The sequence below is a fragment of the Serinus canaria genome, chromosome 14 (assembly GCF_022539315.1).
Source record: "Serinus canaria isolate serCan28SL12 chromosome 14, serCan2020, whole genome shotgun sequence".
In the NCBI taxonomy this organism is placed as follows: domain Eukaryota; kingdom Metazoa; phylum Chordata; class Aves; order Passeriformes; family Fringillidae; genus Serinus; species Serinus canaria.
The window spans coordinates 6,408,627-6,426,402 of NC_066328.1; the positions used below are offsets into that span (position 1 = coordinate 6,408,627).

General features: G+C 39.2%; 1 protein-coding gene across 1 annotated transcript in view; it reads right to left on the minus strand.

Annotated features, from left to right (window-relative positions):
• LOC103817726 (uncharacterized) overlaps positions 1-17,776 on the minus strand; it is a 73,667-nt gene that overhangs the window by 52,582 nt on the left and 3,309 nt on the right. Inside the window, exons 5-16 of the mRNA XM_050980277.1 lie at positions 16,514-16,679; positions 15,837-15,974; positions 14,892-15,081; positions 13,818-13,864; positions 8,647-8,750; positions 7,046-7,211; positions 6,625-6,807; positions 5,760-5,912; positions 4,353-4,497; positions 2,755-2,913; positions 1,883-2,001; positions 698-889 (exon numbers count right to left, since the gene is read on the minus strand). Coding sequence (XP_050836234.1) covers positions 698-889; positions 1,883-2,001; positions 2,755-2,913; positions 4,353-4,497; positions 5,760-5,912; positions 6,625-6,807; positions 7,046-7,211; positions 8,647-8,750; positions 13,818-13,864; positions 14,892-15,081; positions 15,837-15,974; positions 16,514-16,679 — 1,762 coding nt within the window. The remainder of the gene's footprint in view (positions 1-697; positions 890-1,882; positions 2,002-2,754; positions 2,914-4,352; positions 4,498-5,759; positions 5,913-6,624; positions 6,808-7,045; positions 7,212-8,646; positions 8,751-13,817; positions 13,865-14,891; positions 15,082-15,836; positions 15,975-16,513; positions 16,680-17,776) is intronic.

The following is a 17,776-nucleotide window of genomic DNA, read 5'->3' on the forward strand; positions in this document are numbered from 1 at the left end:
CAACACAATATCATGAGCTTACTCTCTAAGAAGAAACCCTAAGAAGATGAGTCCAAGAAGAGAGATGATCTAAGACAAACTAAATGAATCACAGTCCCTGATTTTTCCAGCTAATACATCAACAACTGAAGTCAGTTCTCAGAGCTTCCCTGTTGTGTACTTTATAAAACACAGCTCTCTCCAAAAATGAGTAAATTCTCAAAGCCTCAGTGTAACATCTGACATCAAACTGGGAAGTCAGATTGCAAACAACAGGACTCAGGAACTCCACATCAAGCAGCTGTTTAAAGTGTCATAGCAGTCAATTGACAAAAGGACATCAGCATAAGGGGACCAGAGTTCAAAATAATGAGAGTGAGCCCAAAACACAGGCAACATAATCCCATGGCTGAGTGTCATTGTTTTAAGACAATAAAACAATCTGAAAAAAACCTAAAGATCATGCTCTTTACTGCTCCATATTTTCTGCAGCTGTTAAATTCCCTGCAAGAACGAGTTACATGTGCTTTATGCAAAGGAGTCACAGTAATCCAGAGCACTTGTCCAGTGTGAGATGGGGCCCTGTGTTTGACTGGGAAATGTCATTAATTTTTCTAAGATCTACAGATTCAGTTACCTTTTTGACTAACTCATTCATCCTACTGTATTTTCTACCAAGACAATTTTGGTTAGTTTTTCTCAGCTTTGGCTTGCTCACAAGATGATCAGCGGGGTTATATTGCTTCAAAGTCGGATTCTTCTGCTTGACTTTCTCTGCTGCTTCCACTGGAGTTTCTGACTTGTGGTTTCCTTCATTAGTGTTTCCAAAAAAATAGCCACTGAAAGTAGAAGATTTCGGCCCAAAACCCTTCTCTATGAGAGTTTCAGCATTCTCCAATCGTACACCAACCTAGTGAAAAGCATGCAGCAGTGAAAAGCCCAACAGTGGCCATGGCCAGTTCTAAACAGAAAATCAAATAGACAACCAGATAAAACCAACACAAAAGATTTGCCAAGCAAGATCACAGTCTACAAAGTTTAGCATTCTACCTCCCTCAGCATTCAATAATAGATATTCCAGTATTAAATCTTCCCCAAAAAAATTAATTATGTAAAGTTCAGTCCAAAATAAAAATCCTTTTTCCTTCAGGTATTGAGGTCCATTTACACCATAATGGGCCAAAAGGGGATACTGCTATTTTGGCATGTTAAAAACTGTATTTTGGCTGGAAAACACTAACACATCCTTATCATAGTCTGAAGTAAGTTTCTGCTTGGAAGTTTGCTTAAAACAGAATTACCAACATACACAAATGAAGAGTATGTGGCACTGAAAAAAAATTTTGTTCTCTTGCAAGCTTAAACTTGAGATCTGAAGGCTACATTAAATACTTTCTGTCATGTGCACATTGTTACCTGGCACAGCAGGTAAAGATGATGAGGTCACAGGCAGGTCATTGAAATGTGCCAAGCACTGGAAGGTCAATGGCACTAGAACAGTGACTTCAGCTAAGTACAAATGAGTCTATCTCTGAATTAAAGCAGTGGTGTACCCAAGTCAATCCATTTTCCACTGTACATCAAGGAAAGACTCTTACCATCCTAAACAGGAGCAGTGTCTCAGGAAGCACTGACTTTAATGCTTCATTTGAATCAACAAGATCTGAGTATAAGTAATTTTCCTAGTGCATGGCACTAGCAGAGTAATAGTGCTTTTATTTTGAATAAGCCCATTACACAAAGGACTCACCAGTCTGAGGTAACTGTGCCACAGCAGTGAAAAGCACATTTTGCTAAAGGAACTACAACAGAAAAGCAGAAAATGCTTTGTACTTCAATATTCCAAGTGTCGCTTGAGGAGTGGGATAAAAAACTCCCACAATTAAAAAATCCATAAACTTGCCTCCAGGAGATTTATAGCCTGTCCCATGAAGTGAACAGTCAAATTTGTCATGACTGATCGTGGTAGAAAAGATGTAGGAGAAAAGACCACTGATGCTTCCATATTTGCACCTGCACCAGCTGCAATGAAAAATAGATGTCTGTCAGCTGGAGATCAGCTGTTCTCATGTATTTTGCAAAGTCCATAATTCTTCAGAAAACTGTTACTCCACTCAATAAGAAGATGGTGGACAAAACATTGTCAACAGGTGAAAATATTAACTTTTTAATACAGCAAAGTCATTACTGTAAGTAACTTCCAGTTATTGAAATTCCGTATTTACTGGATATTACTGGGTATTATCTCACTAACATCAAAAAGAAAGGATTTATAATGCATAAGATACATAAATGCACTGGAGGAAATGGACAGAAAATCAAAATGTAACTCTGAAAAACATCATCCAGCATTTTCACTGAAAACAAATGAACAGACAGTAAAACAGAAAGGAACTAGTTTAACTCTTTTCTTATACTAAGGACAGCACATGGATTAGGAGAAGAAAAAATATCCCAGTCCCCTGTTACTGCAAAGGACATTAATTAAGGAAGGAATTAAAAGTTGATGTTCACAAAAATAATCTTAAGTGTTCATTGGTTCTTAGTCTCCTCTCTCCCAAGAGGCAAAGGTGTATGTTATCTGGCTTGCAGGAAATACATTTCATATGCTCCAATTAAGGTCAAAGCAGAATCAAGCTTACATTTGCATATCTGGATAGTATTTAATCATTAAAAAAAAAAATCAAAGTCCTCTGGTACAATATGTAAAGGGTCAGAAAAGCCGTGTTAATAATCCATATGCTAGAAAGTTTTAAGTTCTAAAACTTCACATACCTGAGTGAAATGTGACATCAGAGTATGAGGAGTATTTCCATGTCTCCCAGTCAAAATCTTTGCTAAGGATTTCATCAGGAATAGCATCTCGAAGGTGCTCCTTCAATGGGTCATCTGTCTCCAGGAGCTGAGAGAGATGACTCCAAACAAAGGAGCCCACTAAAATTAAACAAAGAAAAGCATGTGGAAATCAGAGAAAAATTACAGGAGTCTTAAAAACAGATACAGGGATTTTTTTTTTTTAATATACCACCATTAATTCTAAGCCATTCCCCTGACCACAACAGAATCCATTCATTTTCAGCATGATTAAAAACAGTCTGATGCACCTACCGCAACAGCATCTTAAATTAAAAAAAAGGCACATACAATCAAACAATTCTGTGATTCAGAATTGGTATTTCTGCATGACACTGTGGAGTCCCAGTTTGGCCATGTATGTGCTGTGTCACGGGGAACAAATATTTCCCATATGTTCTGGAGTCTGGTTCCTAAACAGAGAGTTTTTTTGTCTCCTGAAGATAAAAGATATTAGGCTCCAGTGCTAGTTCAATGAACAGACACTGAATACTGATGCAAATGCATTTTTCACAACACAACTTTTCAAATTTCACTTTCTGAACGTGGAACAAAAAACTAACATGTGCCCTATGCCTTCAAAAGCACTTGTTATTCAAAAGTTTATTATATAAATTATTTAGCTGTCACATCAACAAAAAACAAAGGAAAGAAATTAAGAATATTAATGAGTACTGCATTAAATAGTTTGAAATGTACAACATCCTGGATGGACTTGTAAAGCTCCTTCATAAATCGGACAAATTAAATTTTCTGCATGGAGTTCCCAGGAGGAGTCACTGAGGGTACACCTTGACAAGATTTTGGAAGTGGATGCAATTTCTCTCTGTCTGAACAGAGAGGAGCTCTGTCTGAGCTCTGAACAGAGAGGAATGAGTGCCCTCCAAAGCACAAGCCATATCAGCAGGTGAACACAATGCTGAGCCTGAACTCACAATCACTGCAGGAGACAGTGGTCCGGACATAACATCCCGGGAAATGGATACCAGCTCCACAGCAGAGCTGGCCAGGATCCAGACACAGTGCAGACAGAGCCTGCTTTCATCTGCCTGCAAACAATCCCTTCTCATGACTGCTTCTTCTTAACAGATGTAAATGCAAGGATTAGTCTAGAGGTACCCTCCATAGAATGTGGTGATACCATTTCAGAATATCATAACATTTTTTTTCTGCCACTTGCTTCTTTCTCAACTTTACAAAATGCAATTTGCAGTCATGAATTTGTATTTCTAATGCACTGAGCATCCATACATCCTTCTCAGGAGCCTTCAGTGAATGAAATGTTGCCTGTAGAAGGAACTAATTCTATGAGAAGTCACTCCTTACTATTGCTAAACTAACAGTATCACAATTTCAATATAAAATGTCACAATCATACAAACAATTATTTAGAAACAATCTACAAAGCATTGATATTAAATTAAAATTGGCATAGATTGGTACCACTACACCTGCAAAGTAAATGTCACATTGAAGTATCAATCAGGAACATGTAAGACTTCAGGAGATGCTTGGCTGACCTTGGCTGGATGTTTCTTTCAGCAAAGTCTTTTGTACTTGTTTAAATAACCCTTCATGTGGACATTTCATTGCTACATAATAAGCAGCAATTCTTATTTCCACATCTTCGCTGGTTGCTTGATACAGCTGAACTAATATAGCATTCTAGGAGAAAAACACAAAAAGATAAAGACAATTATGATTCACTCCCCTGGAACACCTCATGCACTTTCAGGTCCTGGTGGGTTTTTTGTTCTCAAAGAGCTATTGCTACATTTATACCTTAAAAAGCCTTATATGTGACAAAGCCACTTTGTGTAACATGGATACAAACGTATGTACATAGTGTCTATACTACCTTATCCACAAATTTCCTGAACAAACTGTCATTGTGACCTTGAATCCTATATAGACAAATCTATGACTCTGCAACACAGAGCCTCCCCTGTAAGCACAACTGTTAAGAATGGTTTTATTCCACCACATGGGAGATCTGTCTGTTGTATCTCTCATGTGCTACAGCCAATGCACAGACAACAATGGCCATGGTTTTGTTCACAGGCTATTAAGATCATTACTTTTGGTCTTAGTCAAAGAGCAGGTCAGCAACAAATTTATTCTGTTCAATACTTCCCCAGTATCAATCAAGATAACTTTTTTTGTGAACTAAGAAACCAGCGACTGATACTACTAATATTTTTATTTGCATTTAACAGCCCCAGTCCACCCAGTTCAGCAGTTCATTTGCTAGACAATGATGGAGTATACGACAATATACAGACTTGATACTTTGAACACGTCTAAGGAGCAACACCAAGCTTCATAACTGCAGAACAAGCAAATCACATCAATCCATGCTGAAATTTAGATTTAAAAAGCCACAGAAAGGTGCTTCTCCAAGTGCAAGTCCACGAGGAGCTTCTTATTCTTCTGGAGGACGACTGTCAGCTTTGTCCTTGCTTTGCCATTCTTCTAAGTATCAAGGTATTAGAGATAAACAAGTCTTGAACTTTCTTCCATTAAACCACTCAACAAAACGTTCTAACTATGGCAGTGTATTGCAAATCACAACAAGCTTCTCACATTAATACTTTAAGTTTCAGAGAATGAAACAGTGAAACAGACTATGGGAAAAATCAAGTCCTGTGGGTTCTCAGCCATAACCCTCACAGACAGAAGGCGCCCAACTGCAGTGCCTAATTAAGAAGTCCCAGACACTGGATGTGTTACCTCAACTGCAGCAAAGCTCATTATAGGTTTGCTCATCTGGGTGGTTCTACCCTCTCCTCCAACAGCAGAGGGGCTCTGCTGGAATATTTCTATACTTGTTCCTTATCCATTTGTGCGTTTTGTAACTATTTCAACGAGTCTCAAATGTGTGGCAGTCGCAGGAAGCCACCAGTCACCTGTGGCAGTAAATCACTCACCCTGTGCGAGCAGGGAATGCGCCGGAAGGCCTGGACAGCAGCAAGGCGGATTTCCATGGGATGGCTCCTGAGGGCAGCGCACGAGCTCAGAGCAGGAGCCAGCGGAGCCGCTGCCAGTCCCGCGTTCCCGATGGCTTTCAACACCAGCTGCATCTGGAAATGCAAAGTAAGGTAGAACAGAAAGCTCTCCAAGTGCTGGCAGCTGTACATTGAATTTCATGTCACTAGCATTTTCTGTGCAAAAATCTGTTTAACATGATTACTGGTGATTTGGGGAGTTTACTGCAGCCCCTATTGTACCATCTATACCCCAGCTTTACTGGGAGGACAAGACCAATATGGACCATGTGGCACTTGTAAGTAGAACGTGCTTCAGACCCGGGGGAACACAGAAATACTTTTAAAAGACTACATTGCAACAGAAAAACAAAAGTCACAAATTTTATGTACTGGAAAGGTTTTTCAAGTACTTTGATATTTTATCCCTTTTGATCACAGATATTTTGACATTTTAGTGATTCAACATAGAGTTCTGGACACAATAATTTAATTAAAATAATTTGTCAACAGATATGTGTTCTTCATATTGCTCAATGGTATGAAGTTGGCTGATGAATAATGATATTCATCAGCAAATCCAAGGCTTTTCTTTATTTCCACACACAAGAACACCCATACTGATAGGTTCTACTTGTTGGATTACAAAATTTTATCAGCTCATTCCAGCAAGGAATATTAATTTACTAAGCTTGTATTCATGGCTGTCTGGAAATCCAATGAATACCATCTTCATCAAACAAGTTCTAGATCATAAAGGGAACAGAAAGGTAAAGCCCTGTATCATGTGCCTCTCTACAACCAATACCTTGCTAAGATGTTCTGAATCTTGCACGGTACAGTTTCCTCCCAAAAATTTCCCAAGAGTCCTCATCACACTCTGCACAGCAGGTACAACACCACAGGAGCTGTGAGCTGAACAAAACCTATGTACAAGAGCAGTTACTCCCAAGAAGCAGCTCTGGCTTGCTCTAGGTGACTTCAGCAAAGGCTGTAAACAACCACAAAAAGAACAAGATGTTTCAGAAAAGTAATGAGAATGACTATTGTGAAAAAAACACAGATTATATATGTATCAAAATATTTACATACTCAAATTCAACCTCAACAAAATTACTTGGACAGAGCTTTGTATAAATCTGTGAAAAATACTGTTCCTGTAAAACACAAAAACTATGAGCCACCTAAATTAATTACAAATTAAAAAAGAAAAAACAGCACCCACTCACAGCAAGAGATTCAATCATGCCCGAGGTGGGATTAGGAATGAATGCAAATGACCAGAAGAAATGTTCTACTTTGTCTTCCTCAACTTCTCCAGAAGCTATGAGGTCTTTCATTAGGACAACACATGCCTCTGTGGCACAAGATGGGAGAGCATCTATTAACGGTTGCCTATAACACAAGAAAAAAGTACAGGAAACTTAAAATGACCAAAATACTTAAGAATCGCATAAAAAGTACACTGAGACTGGGCTTCTTCCAAAGTAAATAAATGTCCAGTGGCTTAGCAAATTCCAGATTCCACAGAAATCAATATTATCTTCTGGTATAGTGGCCTTATAGAAATATGTTTCAGACAGGATGCAATGGAAGCGCATTGGTGTCTCAATAGTACCTAACCAGATTTTCATGAAAATATTCAGTTGCTTTCTCTGAGAATTAAGCCACATCATATCCCAGGTTTGACTTCTAAAGACTGAGGTACCTTAAAGCACTGACTTTTTATTAAGATGGTTTTTACCTTTCATTTTACCTGTAACATGAGTAACAAATTAAAATATTAAAACATTAAAACTGAATTGACCAGCTTTTACTTCCTGAGCTTTTTCAGACCTTATCTAAGGGGAAAGCTTACACCAGCATGACAGGCACTACATATTTCAGGTCTTAAGAGTCCCTCTGTAAATTTTCTGTACCTGCCTCCTATACTGATGGAAGGACACTTTTGCATTAACAAGAAAGCACTTAAACTAGATGGGGTAAAAGCATCAGAGTGGGATCTGCATGGGATTCTCTTTCATTCCTAAATTTAATAACCATGTCCTGAGTAAAATTAGTCTAAAGGTAATATAAAAGAGGCAGAGTAGTTTTATTACTATCTAATATTGAAAATTAGCTTGATTATTTATCAAAGGATGAGAATAAACTTAACCCAAAATAAAATTTGCCCTTGTTCATCAAGTAAAGATATTGTTGCAAACATAAACCTTGGCATTAGATGAATTTCAAACAGGGTGATGACATTTTGTACTGAAACCAAGTAAAAGAATTGTGGCATTATTTTCAATTTTATAAAGGGAGAAAAATGTACTGATTTTAACCATACTGGATTAGTATTTCTGATAGTCTCAAACCATTGGATCAGAACTATTCCTGACTGCAGAGGAGTAGGGTCTTGATCTTCAAAGCCACAGTTCTACAATTGACATAAACCTTCCTGAGATTGAGCTGCTACTGAAAGATGCAGCTCCACCACACCCATACTTCCAGCCTAACATCTGTCTCCTCTGCCCCACGACTACTAAGGGCATTGAAGGTACAGATCCAGGTAAGCTTTTTCATAACAAATGGCAACATAAGTTTAAAAGCAGCAGAACTGATTTCCATCCAAGCCATGACTCAGGTTTCCCATTCACATTGCTTCGGAAACAGGAAATCTGGCTGTGGGAATGGGTAAGTCTATTTGTACATAGCATTCATTCAGCGAGGAGAGAATGTCATCCCACTACAGAAACAAGATCTGCAATACAAATTTTTCCTTTAAAATGCTCCAAATTTAAATCCAACATTTGGGCACAGATTTAAAACATTTAAATATGAGACTTACCAATTGTCTCTGCACTTAAATGATGATCTTTGCCATAGTGCTGTTAAGGCCTCAAGAGAAAGGTGCCGAAGCTCAAACACGAGACTCATTAAAAGGTCTGCAGTCTGTAAGTGCACAACCACAACTGTAATATTCCTGCTGGGCAGAAACCAGCTTCAGAGAACAGAGCATGAAGTTATGCTGGCATTGCCATTGATTTACAATGTAACCTAAGACTGAACCCTCTTTCTTCCCTGTGTCCTTCATTCCTTCCTCATTTGCTTTTCTCTCCAGACTGCAAATGTATATGGAGAAGGGCTTTTGCTCTGGATGTCAGTCAGTCCCTCAAACAACAGTTCTCAGTGACCACCACACATACCACTGGCATACAAATGAATAATAAACCAAAAGGCAACAGTGTGGCTACAATACAGAAAAGAAAGTCAATCTTCTCTGAGTTTGTATGGCAAGATCCTGATTTATGACCAGAACTGCTGACAGCTTTGATACAAATGAAAAAATGGTTAAACTAATTGTATATTAATCTTAGGTTTATATGAAAGATCATTTAGCTGAGATTTGGGCAGCACTTAGAAGTTTCACTTAAGAACCCTTGGGCTGTGAGAAATGATTCCATCCTACTGGGAAAAAGCTCAGCCAGAACTGCCCTTATCTCTGCAGGCAGCACAAGACTAGCTGGAAACATAGAGGCAGAAGAGCTGCTTTCTCTCACTAAGAGGAATTGCTACATCATACAGCAGCTATTTTACCTGGAATTTTAAATGCTAAATAGCACGTGGATGTATTCCTCTAAGACCAGATCCAAAGTTCAAGAAAGAAGATAGGTCTCATTACTTGAAAAAATAGCAGAATGTTCAATACAATATCTTGTATGTTCATAGTAACTGAACATTATAATGTGTAAGTTTTTAAACATGATCCATGTCAGATTCACTTCAACACTTTATTCACCTCAGTTGCGAAAGGCTTAGAAATAGGACTAAATTTATGGTTCCAAAGAAAACACTTTTCTTTACATAAAAATGATACAAACAAAGTCTAATTTCACTAAGTCACATTTCCAAAGGTTTGGGGACAGACCTAATTTCACCTTCTGACCTTCCTTCCAGGAACCACTCCCAAAAACAATGAAAACATGGAATAACCCAGTGCCAGCATTCAATTTTAATTTAAGACTGCCAAGCCATTTTCAGTAACAAGAAGCTGTCTTTCATTAAGAAGCCTGAGTAATTTCTTACTATTTTGTTTGCTAGGCTGAGAGAGCAATTTGTCAGATCCAGTACAGATACAGTTAATGTTTTTATTTTTTTCAGATTTATATTTTTCTTAGAAATAATATATAATTTAGTCAAATTAAAACCTGTTCTCATGTGTGAAGCCCCACCTATGTATTAATTCTGTTAACATTTATAATTCCATACCTAGAGTTCAGATAGACCCACATGCATTCCCTTCCATTCCATCCCCTCATTACGACTGACAGCTATTTTAAAAAGAAATTCCAAGCCTGGACACTATGGAGCTAGCGAATAATAATAATTATTATTTTATGAAAGCATTTCAAAAGCATGGGTCCTATGTGCATTTTTCCACAGGCAAATCTCCTGGGGGGCAGGAGATCCTCACAGATCTCATCACAAAGAGCTGCGTGTGCAGCTGCTGTTGAGCCCAGGTGGCCCATCAGCTAGAGCTGCAGTATAGGTCAAGATAAAACTGCCAGACTGATTTAATTTCAGGTGATACAATTTTAGACTGTAAACTGACTTCATTCTGCTTCACACCTGCTGACTAGACAAGCTCTCATCTAATAATTCCATGCAAAATTTTGCAGCTATTTTTACTCTTTAATAATAAATCTTTAGAATGAACTGTCTGACCAGGTGGGTTGTTTTCATTTTTTAAGGTTGGCTGCACTGAAATTGAGCTGTCATTGCAAATTCCTCTCTTTGTAGTATCATAATAACAAACTACGTTCAATCTGACACCCGTTCCCATCTCTGACAGAAACATAAGAAAGCCTGACTTTTATTCTGCATAGAAGCTTGATTATCCTTCTATCTGCAAACCTGCCACATTTTAAAAAAAGAAACTAGGTTAAAGCAAGCAGGTAGAATGCCCTACAAGGAAAAAAAACCCTAAACACCAAAACCAAACAAAAATGAAAGATCATGCCCTGAGAGTAAACTTTTTTGGGTCAGACTGGGGTCCAGGAGCAAGGCAAAGCAAATCTGACATACTCTTGCATACACAGCCACATTCACCAGAGCTACTGACAGAGCACCAAATCCTAGCCAGTCACTGGAAATGCAGCCCCAGCAAAAGTGGTGTGACAGGCTTCTCTCCAGCCTCTCTTAAGAGAGGGTCCCTTCTCCCCATCCCTTTTTCCATTCTTTGTCAGCAGGCAGCTTGTTCACTTAATGGTCCATTAGCTAATCTACATCCACATTGAAATTCAGTCTTGTCTCATAATAGCATTAAAAAATTAAACAACTTTGCTTCCTTGGAACTGACACCATCTCCACCTCCATTTTCTCATCCCTTCACTGTTTTCCCCAGAGTTGGAGATTTTCCCTTCCATTTATTCTTGGTTTTGTGTCCTGAAAGAAATGCATAATCTCACCTCATTCAAAGTCAAACAATAAAGGGACAAACAAGCTCTACATGCATAACAGCGCAGCTGTCTCCCAAGCAACACTGTGGGCATTCCCATAACTTCTTTCTTGGCCCCAAGGACATTTCATTGGTTGAAATGAGGGATGATAAAGATTCTCTTTGAAATGTCTGGTCACACAGAAAGAACACCCTGAAACAGTGAAAATGGTTGACAACCAATCAAACCCTGTGCTGGGACAGGCACATGATGAATAATTCACTTCTCTTTTAGGCTGTGGCACAGACAGCAGCCACTTGTGCTAATCCTAGTGATTGAAAAAAACCCAAATTTCCCACACATGAAGCCAGTCAGCCTTTCTGGAGGCAGAAGTGACATCCCACTGTTACTGGGAAAAATCATCTCCCATTCTTTCAAAGACATTGAATTAAGAGTGTTCCATAGAAAGTAGGATTTAGACAGTTTCTCAGGTCTCCTGCAGTAATTTCTTTCTTCAACATTTTCCAGGCAGTATGTGATCCTCTAGTCTGTGTCTAAATGCTATTTCATACTGCTGTACAGTGACAGTCCCATGGAATTAAGCATTATTCCTCTCCAAGAGGAAGGTCTGCTCTTATACTATATTAGCACCAACCATTATTGTATGGCTCTCTTAGCCCTCCACAGCCTCAGTCTCCATAGCATGCAGGTAAAAGAGATGGCAGACCTGCTTATAACTCAGAGACAAGAAGCCTGTCCCAAATATTGCAACACCCACAAAGGCTACCTGCTGCTTTCTCGTCAGCCCCATGCGCAGGCTTTAGTCAGGTTGTGATACCAGGTCAGCAGTGACCTTACTCCCAACTCCTAACAGGTTGGGAGTAAGGTCTGGGGCTGAAATTTATCACAGCTGATTGAAGGTAATGGCTTCAGCTGCTGTGACTTATCATGCTCCACCCTGTGCCTTGCCCTGAAGTCTCACACACAAAACATGAACACCTACCTGTGCTCATGAATCACAGGGGACACTAAGAGAAAGATGAACACACCCAGGATATCACTGCAGAGCTGCAATCCAGCACTGCACTTGTCTCCAGTCCCCATAAAGCCTCTCTTCCATCCCTCAGTATCTGTGTACAGCCCAGGGGAAAGACAGGAAGAGCTTCTGTTCTTTGACAGAGGACTTAATCTGAACAAGGAAGGCGAATGTCTTCCATGCTGGGTCTGAAGATTTTTGTTAACATCACTTGTACCTATGTGCATTTACAGGAGAGATCTCAGCCTCTCTGCACAGGAAATAACCTTGCTCCAAAGTACAAACAATCTGACAAGAATCTCAGAGCACAGGGAATATATCAGCAATGAGATGACTAAACTCATCAGTGGCAAATTCATGGAGACACCAATGCCCTGTTTAGTGCCTTTCCCATTACCATACTTGTTTTCTACAATATCCTGACCAAAAATTAAAGAGTGTTTTCTTCCGTTTTCACATTTACATTTTTTCCCTTATTTTTCTCTGTAGGAGTTTCACTACTAGCAAGAACCACTCTATTTGAAGGATAACGGGATATGAAATGTCCTCTGATTGCCCTCAGTTGATCTCAGGTGAACAGTGATTAAGCACCATCATCTGTTGATCCTTCTGTATTGCACATAACAGGTGTTCTTGATAACATCTGAATTTCAGAGATAGGGAATCTTCATTTCAAACACAGAGACAATTACTGACTGATTCAGCTGCTGCCAGTATCAACAAAAAATACGCCCAAGTGAGCTAAGGAGACAGGCAGACCCTCATCTAGAATGATGGTCATCATAAAAAATATTTAAGCCACTGCCTGTTCCATATGACCAGAAGATTCCACCCTATCTTAGCAGCATTCACCAATGAAAATGATCTAGGGGGCAGAGATTGCTTCTGGAGCCAAGCAGCACCCCAGAAAACACAATGGTTGTTAGAGTTCATCAGAAGCACAAGGAAGCTACCAGCCAAGACCAAGAGGCAAGGGCTTCAAGAGAAAACTGTTTTGAGGGGATGAGGCAATATAAAGATGGCAGAACTCCAGCAAGCATGGAGACAACAGCACTGCCAGGGGTAGTATTACACACCAAAGCTGTAAAAGATGTGTTTTACAATAAAGTATCAAAACTGACAGTGACAACCCAAACCAGATACTTTATATGCTTTTCTTTTTTCACAGCAAAACAAAAATGTGGGACATTTTCTTTTAGATTAATTTAGAATATAGTTCAAAATTGCTTTTGCCTAATATTCAGAGGGCTACAGGTTTTAACTCCTCAGTGTCATTTACTGCTTAAATAAGAAAACAACATTTCAAAGCATTTTGTCTTTTCTAATTCCACATTTTAAAATGTCCAAAACAATGGAAGGCTACAGTATTCCAAAACTGCTGCTCTCCTGGTCACTTCTTATCCGTGCAGGAGAATTCTCAGCCCACGAAGAGCCTCCCAAGGAAGCAGAGGCTGTACAGCTTACCTCATAACTTGCACTGTGTACTAAGCAAAGCTTCCACACCAGTTCAGTCACTTCTGCTCCAGTGACCTCCCTTGTAGTTACCTCCCTTTCATAGAGAATGTCAGTCACATACAGATCCTCAGAGTCCCCTGGAATAAGGAACATAAAGAAAAAATCACACCTTTGGTGATTGCTGGACATTTGCTATCACTAACCCTATATGCAAGGGGAAACTTCCTTTCTGAGCCTTTATTTCTCCCTGTATGAATATTAATATGTGTGCAGTCAGCTTGAAATTAATAACATAACAGAACAAACACAAGTGTAACCCAAAAGAAAGTGTGAGAGAAACAAGACAAAGATACATTTGAAAAAAAGCCCTATTTTTCACCCATCCATCTCTTTGTATGGCCCTGCTACTTTACAGTTGTCACCTTTTCCAACGTTATCTAATCACTAATCCCACACTTCAGCCACCCGAAAAGTGAACAGGAGATCTGGGTGCAAAGAAAAACAAATGGCTTGGCTCTGAACCTCTTCCTGAAGAAAAATTCTATCATCTTATATTTGTATAATTACAAACAAAGTGTTCTGGAAATTTGGGGGTTCTTTCTTCTTTAAAAAGTAATCAAAAATTATTTAGAAACATACAAAAAATATGTCCCTTAGCATTTAGAGTTCAACTTGGAAATCACTCCTCAGGCAAGCCACCTGTTGACTTCAGTAAAATAATTTTCCTAAGGAGAAACATAGAGAGCAAAGAAGGAGCAAAAATTAAAACAGTTCTCAGACATGGCACGTCCTTGGTTCCATTAGGACTTAAAATTATTTAGACTCCATTTATATAAAAACTAGAAATTGTCCACAGACCTGGGAAAGCTGACGGTCTGCATACAAGGGGACTTGGTATGTAAAGTAGACAAAGGGGAGCTAGCCATTACAGACCATCACTTTTGGAAACCTACCTAGTTTTGGAGACCCACACAGTTTTGTTATGGCAGGCCCAAGCCCCCAAAGAAGGGACAGCTCAGGCCAGCCTGTAAAAACACCCACATTAAAGCAGTTTAATACATTAAAGGCGAAAGTAATGGGTGTAAAGAGTTCTCACAGGCAAGACAAAGTCACAATATTTTTCTAGGAAATGAATTTACTTGACTTTAGCAGAAGCACAGTTACCTTTATTGTAGAGTGTCTCTGTTTCCACGTGCATGAGTTTGAGTGCAGACCGGATCTGTGTCTCTGCCCCACTGCCCTGCTGAGGGAACAGTGTCACGCGGTCGGACTCGGTACATGTGGCCTCCTCCAGGACCCCATCCCTAATGCTCTGGACACATTCCAGCTGGGAGGACAGAATCTGCTGTTCAGACTGAGAAAAACAGATACTTGAGGAAGATTCTTGATGACCTGTGTCAGCCAGCCTACCCAGTCCTTCCAGAGGATTCCACTTCTGGGATAGTGGGAAGTCTCTTGTCCACACCTCTGACAGTGCCCAGCCTGTGGAGGTTAATGCACTCCTAATTTCAGCCTAGTTTTTCAACACTGAAAAAACCTGCTATTAACTGTCAGCATCAAATGGTGTCAATTCATTTCAATTCACAAAAGCCTCAAAGTTAATCAGATATTTTTGGTCAGCAAAGTAGAAAAAAGCAAAAGTCTAGTAAATTATGAATAGCCACTACAATACAAGAAACAGGTGATATTCATCTAATAAAGATAGCACAAGATACAAACATTGACCGTATTTTCTGTCAACAGTGGAAAGTTGCAAGTCCGGTATTTGGAAAATCTTCCATCTTTCCAAAGTTTTCTAAAAATAACAACTTTCTTTTTCTAATGTATTTTTTCTTACCTCTCTTGATTCCTCCCTTCCACAGACTATTTTCCATTAACCTCTGTAAAGTATTTTAATGACAGTTTAATCTAGGTGTCTAACAGCCTCTTGCATTTATACTGTAACATTCATCAACTACAATGCAAATTTTCATTGAAACAAATTCTGTGAATAACAGACATTACAGGGAAAAGAATATTCACCATTTCTTTGCTAAGAACTCAAGTTTAGGCAGACACACTCTTCAAATGAGTCAAAAGCAAGAGTCAGGGTCATTCTCCAAAACTTACTGACACATGAGGAAGAACAACAGACTGCACAGAAGTCAAACCAGAAGAGCGATGGGAGCAGAGGTTTAGGTCCCTTGTCTTTACAAGAACTGGACCATTTCGCTGATACCTGGTTGGGCATATTCCCAGGACATCCACCTAGTAACAAACATACACTGTTGAGTCACATGTGAACACATAAAATACAAGGAGATACTGTAGGTTATTACAAATAGTTTTAAGAATTACTTTTTTTTGTAATAACAACAGAGATCTAAATTCTCCATTGCAGTAGACCAGTTTTGCCACAAAAAACACCTTGGTCAAGTTATAGTAGCTAGGTGCTGTTGGTTTGTTTAATTTCACTGTGTTATTCTGAATCAGGTAATAACAGACATATGCTTTTCCATTTAAAATTTTGTGGGCATGCAGAGAAGCATTAATTCAGAAGAGCATTACTAGGCAGAGTAACTTCAATTACGAATGGGTGTGCCAAGCCCTACTGCAGAACATCTTTTTAAGCACTGACACGCAGCGGTAGCCTGAGATAATTTTAGAACATTCACTACAAGAAGCAATCAGATGACTGCCACTGTCTGCTAAACCAAGTGGCAAAACCCTTTATTTATTTACAAGTGGAGCAGCCTTAACATGTACAAGAGCTAGGAGTCACCTCAGAGCATGACTGACAGTCTCACCTCCTCAACAACAGCACCAGCAGAGAATTCTGGCACTGTCTGCAGGACACTGAGAATGCCTCGCTTGATGTTCAGTGCCCAGGTCTGCTCACTCCTCACAGGACAGAGCTTCAGAACTTTCCCATCATGGAAAGAAAAACGAAGAGGATGCTGTTCTAGTATTTCCCTGTGATAAAAAAGTTCATCATTTCTTGCTCCTAAGAGTGTGAGTCAATTTATGACACTGGATTCAGATTTTCCTCAACAGAGCTGTTCTTCCACAATGGATCTGTCTCACTCTGTATCTCTATTCTTTACAGCAAGCCTTTATTCTTCATAAACTAAGCCTAACCCAAGGAGTCCTTAAAAAAAAACCCTGAGAAACCCTAAAAACAAAACTGCTCAAGATAATTACAGCATCTTCAACATAACTGCAATATTTAATAAAAGCAGTCCTGGCAAATTATTTATAAGTAACTGTACATAATGGCAGTGATTCTTGTTTGATTAAGAAAGAAATTCCATTTTATTATTCAGGGTGCCTTTGGTAGGCATGTCTGAATTGCATAGTAACTGCACCACGCCTCTTCAGCTGTGATGCACACAAGAACAACTGCTTCCCGATTAATCCATTTCTTCCTGCTCTGCTAGGTGTGAATACTCAGGCTCTACCCCAAACTTATTCCCCAATCTCTGCTGTTAGTACACTTCCTAATCGCTTTTACTATCCCAGGCTGAGTGTTCTCTACCTTTCCAAGGGATCACTTTTTAACATTGATTTTCACTCCTAATGTAACATACTTTAATCATATATTTTCCCTCTAAATGGGTAAAAACAAACCATGCAAAGGAAGAATTTTATTGTAGCCCAATGGTCAGCTCCCATCCAGGGAGCTAGACAGGTCATCTGCACGTTAACTGGGGCACTAACTATTCATCTAGTCAATCAGTTACAAAGGAAGAGATAAAACTTTAATGTACAACATCTGGATAAAGTCCTTCCAGAAGAGACCAGGCATATAAGATAAGGGTTTCTGAACTCCCAGGCAACAGAGCCTGGTTTTGCTACTATCTGTGGAAATTACATGCATGTTCAGAGGACAAGCTAGACTACTGTATATTCACAATAGGCTGAGGCAAATGCTAATAAGGCTCACTTGTCTGAATAATTATTCTGAATAGCCAAGCTTCACTGAATGCTTTCTTTGCTACCTCTCTTTTTTGGCTTCTCGGCAAAGAACAATACACAATTGCTCTGACTGCTATGAAAATCTTGCAAATAAC